The 7,497-nt window shown below is 39.2% G+C and overlaps 1 protein-coding gene across 1 annotated transcript; it reads right to left on the bottom strand.

Moving 5' to 3' along the window:
* Positions 1–347: 347 nt before the first annotated feature.
* On the bottom strand, positions 348–1,232 carry LOC306640366 (olfactory receptor 8D1-like; the record flags this gene model as incomplete). The annotated part of the gene is made up of 1 exon (XM_079104568.1): positions 348–1,232. One exon carries the CDS (start codon positions 1,230–1,232, stop codon positions 348–350), a length of 885 nt encoding a protein of 294 aa, XP_078960694.1.
* Between the last annotated feature and the right edge of the window lie 6,265 nt (positions 1,233–7,497).

The following is a 7,497-nucleotide window of genomic DNA, read 5'->3' on the forward strand; positions in this document are numbered from 1 at the left end:
ATATGAAATGCTTTTCATTTTACTTAAAATGTTGAATTGACTCTAGATGGGAAAGTAATTTCTAAATGTAGATATTGGTCTGGGAATGTAGCTTAATGGTAGAGTACTTAATTAAATACCATGCAGAGGGTCTTGGGTGAAATTCCTAGCACACACACACACACACACACACACACACACACACACACACACAAAGAAACAAACGAAAAATCTTGATAATTTGCCTACTACAACAAAATAACAAACAAAAATGAATAAAACATACTGCTCATTTTTCCAGTTTATAAACTCCCAGAAAAGAAAACTCACTTTCCCACCAAAAGATTTTTCAATGCCTTCTTTACATCCTAGTTCCTCAGACTGTAAATTAAAGGGTTCAGCAAGGGGATCACTGTGGTGTAGAACACAGAGGACACCTTCTCCTGGTCCAGAGAGTTACTTGAAGGGGGCTTGAAGTACATGAAGGTGATAGAACCAAAGAAGATCCCCACAGCCATGAGATGAGAGCTGCAAGTTCCAAAAGCTTTGGACCGGCCCTCTGAAGAGCGGATGTGAAGGATGCTATAGAAGATGAAGGCATAGGAGATGGTAACAGCCAAGGTAGGCACCAAGGTGTTGAGCCCAGCAATAACAAAAAGTAGAAGCTCATTGAGGTGTGTGTTGGAGCAAGAGAGATTGAGGAGGGGAAGAACATCACAGAAGTAATGATTGATGATGTGGGATTTGCAGAAGGTCAGTTTCATCATGGCACTTGTATGGGCCACAGCAGACAGAACACCCAGGATGAAGGTAACCAGCACAAGTAGTGAGCAGAGCCAAGGGGACATGGTCACGTTATAAAGCAGTGGGCTGCAGATGGCAACATAGCAATCATATGCCATGGCAGTCAGGAGGTAGCCCTCAGCCACCACAAAGACCACAAAGAAAAAGAGCTGAGCCATGCACTCAGAATAAAGTATTGTGTTCTTTGTCCTTAGGAAGTTCACCAACATTTTTGGGGTGATGACAGTGGAACAGCAGAGATCAATGAAGGACAAGCTGCTGAGGAAATAGTACATGGGGGTGTGAAGCAGAGGGCTGGCTGCAATCAGGAGGATCATGCCCAGGTTCCCCACCACTGTCACCACGTAGATTCCCAGGAACAGGAGGAAGAGGGGCAGCTGGAGCTCTGGCTGCTGTGTTAAACCAAGAAAGACAAACATGGTTGCTGAAGAATGATTTGCTATGGCCATTCTTCCTTGAGATTTCTGTAGAAATGAAAATTGAGAATTACATTAAAGAGCATCACCTCTCCCCTTTCAAATAAAACAAAGCCAGCTCAAGAAAGTTAATGAGAACAGAAAGACTAAGTCAAATTTTCATTGTCTCTGATTCCAATGTCTGTGCCCTATCTCCCTAAATCACCCTGGACTACCTTCTGGTTGATTCAGAATTTAGATCACAAAAAGTGCTAGCGGACTGACTCTGAAACCTTTGTCTTCTAAATTTGGCAGCAAATTAAAATCATGCTATATGGGGAGATTTACTGATAGTCAGGTACTGATGGTAGAAAAGATGAATGGATGGTTCTAACCACTGTTCCATCTTTCCCAGTTTTCTCATACTCTGAGGTCAACAAGCATCTCCCATAACATCTGCAAACAAGGAAAGAATGACACCTCAGACACTTTTAGTTGGAGTGCATGTCTCGTCCAGCGAGTACAATGAAGACTCGGCTCTCAAATGAAGTTTTAAGGTCTTTATTTTTATGGGAGAGCTTCTGAGCCGAGTGCCTGGTTCTTCCTCCTCCACCACCGCCGTCTTCTTTTTCTTCTCTTGTGCAGCTCTCTCTCTCCTCTTCTCTCGTCCCGCAGCTGCTACTTGCCCTCCTTGCCTTGCTCGCTCTGCCTTGCTTGCTCCCGCCGCTGCGCAAAGTACGCAGCTTTATGGGATATAACAGCCAATCACCTTAACAGGTCAGGCGTTTGACTCATGGAGACTTAATGGTGGGTAATGAGGACATGTACTGATCACGAGCTAAGCACAAACGTGGAGGAGATCAGTCAGCCAATAGAAAGCACTTGCAGCTGGGCTTCTCGGTGCTATCTTAGGGCGAGGCCAGCCACCATTGCGGGCCCTACAGGGCAGCGGCCCCCAACAAGTGCAGATGACCATAAAGTCAGTGTAAAATGTCCAACCATCACTCCCTGAGAGAAAATATCTCTAACAGCAGGACACCAGTGCGGAAAAAGTGGAAGTGCTCCTGCAAATTCCTGCAACCTCTTGGCTCTCCACTGAGCTGGCAAAGAATGGGAATCAGGGGCTTCGGCACAGCATTCACCAATGAAAGACAGGTGCTCAGCTCAGGAGAGTCTGCTGACCAGCTTGCAATAGTGGTCAAGCTATTTGATGTAAATCTCTTCTAGTCTGTGAAGTGGAAATGAGAGTACCTTTTTTCAAAGGAATGTTATGATCGACTAAAATAATGAATGTAAATATTTGTTATCTAAAAGCACTAATCAAAATTTAATGTGGTATATTGTTGAACATAGAAAGGTGCATAATGTGGGGGAGGTGGAATGCCACCTTGGTAAGGAGAAGATGGACTCAGAGTCTCCTCTTCATCCCAGGTCCTTCACTGTGGTTTGAATAATGAAAATGTGCTAAACAATTTGAGGCTGATCAGGCATTTTAACATTTGTATCCCTAGACTTAGAAATTTGAGACATTAAATTTTATCTCTTTTTGGAGAAGATGGGACATCAAGACTCTTTGTTTCAAAGAGGGTCCTTCTAGCAAGGGCTTCTGAGGCCAGTGGCAAATGAACAAGGCATATTTGGGATGAATGATCCTTGATCTCTCTCCTACAGGCCAAAGAATATTCAAGATAAACAAGAAGTTAGAAATTTATGTTTAATATTCTGTGAAAAATGAACGCTCTACCTGGGATCATAGCTTCTTTTGTATCTTATCACTTGGAGACTTGTAGGAGGAGGCTGGTGAACGAGACAAGAAATAGTAATAAACACAAAAACCAGAAGCACTTCAGGGAAGCAGATGCTTCAGAGTTGTGGAAACCCCAGGGAGGCCTCTGCACCAGCGTTGCTCACATTTCAACCTGGAATCATTCCCACAGGTTCTGTGATCCAAGTCATAAAGAAGTGACAAGGCTAGGACTGCTAGACAAGTAGACGGGAGGACCTGACCAACTGGAGGACAATGGAGCACATGCTCCTGGGTAAAGTCAAAATGTTTCATATGGCCCTCATATCAGACATGACACAATTGCCGTAAAAGAAACTGGACACTTACCTGGATTCTGCACAGAGACTGATGTAGAAACAGATAACTTTGCTCATGTCACAGATCCCTCTTAAGGTTGACAAAGCCCAGTGCTTTCCTAGGGTCCGATGCACACATTTATATGTCAAAGACTGAATTGTTGGGGTGGCAAAAAAAAAAAAACCCACTAAACTATTTATCAAGAGTACAAACCCTCAAGCAGATGACACTTAGCTTTTCCCAGTCTGATGGTAGTATGAAAAGCACTTTTTTATCTGAGGTTAGTGAGCTTAGGGATCTCATTAGAAATATAAAACACACTCCTACACATATAAATCCCACAAGACCGACAGAGCCCAAAATTAACAGAGTGATCACTATTAATAACCCTCTTCAAAAATCATCTATCATGCTCTTAGCTCCCTGGTGATACCTGTCTCAAGAGGGGTGAAACAAGTTCCTGATTTTATATTCTCCAGTTGTTGATGAGGATTCTGTAATGCAGAGAAATCAGAACAATGATTTCCCAGAGTGAATCAGAAGTCAGTAGCTGGTTCTTGACTAATATTTCATTAATTAGTTAAATCAAAAGGTGTGAGAGAGGTTAAGGATGATATAAAATTTTCTAAAACTGAGTTATTCAATTTTAAAACTTTTCTTCTTTGAAGTTGTCACCCTTTAAAAATATTTTCAAGATCCAAAGTATTCTCACATTTTATGATATGATCCTAATGTAGATAGGCACATATTTTGTTGCTTGCATATTTATTGTGTATGTATTTGAATGATTTAGATGGCAAACCAAATTTTAGGCAAATTTAGTTCCGTATTGAAATTTTGCTGTCTTGGAAAATCCAATTCCGAGAACCATAGAGTGGTTAACATAGGACAGAATGGTTAACATAGGAAAAGATGTTCCCTTTGCCCTTCCCATCCAAGGGCTTGGGTCACGAATCTTCTAGGACTCTTAGGAAAATTGTCCATGGACTCCTTCTCTCTGAACCAATCTTTAATTACTAGGACCCAATCACTATGCTGCCTTTGCTCCTATACATTTCCTGTGACTATAGTTTATGTCATTCAATGACTTAGGCAACTTTCATCTGTTTCATTATTACACCTGCCTAAGGTGCTTCTTATTTGGGGACAAGTGAGGAATATATTCTCCCAAAATAGAGTCACTCTCAAAAAAGATCATAGTATATAAGAGTTACATCACCTATTTTGTACCTATAACAACAAATACCAGGATTTCACCAGTAAACTACTTCTTTAAGGAAGTTAATTAAAAACATCCACAGATCTCCAATGAATTTTACACATAATCAGTATATTAACATAAGTGACTCAGAACTGGACTTACTTAGTAGTTTAAGTTACAAATTCACAAGAAAAATTGTAGTGATCACTATAATAATTGTTATATTATTATAATTTGGCAATACTATGTAGAGATGCTCATTATAGTAATAGACATTGTTCTAAGCACTTTATAAATATAATATTAATTTTGTCAAAGTAATTGTCTCTGAGGAAATCATTGAGACTCTGAAACTCATATTTCTCATCTATAAAATTACAGAATTAAAATACATAATTTTTCAAATTTCTTAGTGGTATAACTCTGTGATAAGAACATTTACACAAAAAGCAGAAAGGCAATCTTTGTCGTTCAATTGTTGTTTAATTCAGAATTTCATCCCAATAATTATTTTTGGTGAAAAGGTAGAAAGGAGAAAAGGGCCCTGGACTGACATGTAGGAGACTCAGTCTATACTCTTTGTTTTATACTTATTATTGGTGGTCAAGTTAAAATCTTGGAGTTTAATTTTCCTATAAGTAAAACAGCTCCCACTGGTTCATAGGGAAGTCAAACATACATATAACATATAATAAAATATAATATAGAAATTATGAGGTACTTTAAGAAGTAAGGGATTAATAAACTCCAACATTCACCCCAAAGAAAGCCCAGGAAGTAGTGCTCTGTTCTTCACACCATTCTCTTCTCTCATTCATGGATACCTTGATGGATTTGTGAATACCTTTCTGGACAAAATAATTCTGTACAAAGGTGGTGATGGAAGTAGATTTGTTGTCGTAAAATAGCATATAGAAAGTGTATAGGACCTATTCTGCCTTACTGAAGGTAAGAACGTATCTGACTTAAGTAAAGAACTTCAGAAAACATAGAAGGGTCTACACTCGCAGTTAATCTCAGGAGGAAAAAAAAAAAAAAAACAATTTCAAGAACATAAAGAAATGAAATCATTGTGCTGGCCATCGTACTGGTGTTGGTCTCAAATGACAGACTATGAATGTTTTTAACCACTGTTCTCCAAGATTAGAATATGAATCAAAGAAAGATACCATTTTATGTAATGATAGACACTGATAAAAACCTGGTCTGAGCATATGCTACTATCTAAAATTTTGACATGTATCTTTAAAAAGTTGAAGTCATGTTTTGTGGTTTTAGGACTCACAGAGTTTTAGAATTGTTTTTCTGTGCTACTGCCCCAGTCACCACTCTAAGAACCCCAGAGAAAATACGTAACATTTAAATTGATCTCAGAGGTCCTTGTGTCCCTGAAGACCTGTGGTATAATAATGATAATAATAATAATAATAATCACCTCTCTAATGATACACATATCAGCGTCCCAATACCTGTAATACTTGTGAATGTTGTTTGAATGCTACCTTATATGGAATACAACAAGAAGAAGAGTTTTGCACATGTGCCTGCATTAAGGATCCTGGGTATGGGGAGATCGTCAGATGTTATTCAGATGGGCCTTACATGCAATCAAATGAACACTGACAACACAGAGCAGAGACCACAGGAGAGAAACTGGAGTGCACAGCCACAAGCTAAGGCAGCCAGCAGCCCCAGGAAGCTAGACAAGGAAAAGAACGGATGCTCCCTGGAGCCTCCATGTGCTTGTCAGCTTTTTCATTACTGTGACCAAAAGACCAGAAAGAACAATGTAGAGGAGGAAAAGTTTATTTTGGCGCACAGTTTCCGAGGTCTCAGTTCATAGATGGCTGACTCCATCGCTTTGTGCCCAAGGTGAGGCAGAACATCATGGCAGCAGGGCCTGGCAGAGCAAAGCAGCATGGCAATCAGGAAACAGAGATAGAGAGCTCTGCTCACCAGGGGCAATATATAAATCCCAGAGGCAGGCTCCAGTGATCTATGTCCTCCAGTCACAACCTACCAGCCCATAGTTACTACCTCATTAATTCCAATCAGTGGCCAAATCCTCTGATTATGGTAAGATTCTCATAATTCAACAATTTCCCTTCTGAAAACTATTGCATTACCTAACATGTGAGTTTTGGGGAGACACCTCATATCTAAACCATAACGCTTCAGAAGCAGCGAGACCCAGTTGAAACCTTGACTTGGGTCCATTAACAGTATGTTTAACTTCTGAGCTCTAGAATTGAAGTAGAACAAATACTGTTGTTTGGAGTCACTACATTGTTAGAAATTTTTATGACAAATTAGTTAGGAAACTAATGAGTTGAAGACAATGATTCATCATTGGTTACCTACATGAAAGAGCTTCCATTCATCCACATTCATAGGTTTAAGCCATGTGCAGTTCAAGACACTGACAACCTGAGACTGGAGGTAAAATAAGGTCTCATCCCCTCCACACATGGTTACAGTATTGAATTGTGAAAGGCAAGAAAAGGATAGAGTGGTAAAAATTAAAAGGTCACCTGCAGTAATACTTGTCTAGAAACTGAAACCAACTACTGAAATAAATGTCTCACCAACTTACAAGGAAGAATACATTTTCAGTGAATCATTTGGACAGGTGTCTTACGGTATTTATGATGCTTAACTTAAATCCTATAGTTTACAGTTTGAAAATTTTATCCAACCATGTCTAAACTGCAAAAATATGTAGTTTACTTAAATTCAATCACTTTTTTTTAAAAGAAATGTCATGATTAAGGCCAATTATTCATCCAATATAACTAAGCTAGATACTTCGGTACAATGTCTCTTCATGCTAGTAAAATATCATAGAAAGTAGTTCTTTGAATTCCATAGAAACTGGCTTATTAACTGAATTTGCTCATAACCTCACATAATTTTGTCCCAACACTGAACCTCTCCTTCCCATGTAACTTCATCATTCCTAGTATCCAACAGAACAATATTGTTTTCATAATCGTAAAATTCTTAATGTTAATTTGTATTCTATATTTTGTCAACTT

This window comes from Sciurus vulgaris, assembly GCF_902686455.1.
Source record: "Sciurus vulgaris genome assembly, chromosome: 11".
Taxonomy (NCBI): domain Eukaryota; kingdom Metazoa; phylum Chordata; class Mammalia; order Rodentia; family Sciuridae; genus Sciurus; species Sciurus vulgaris.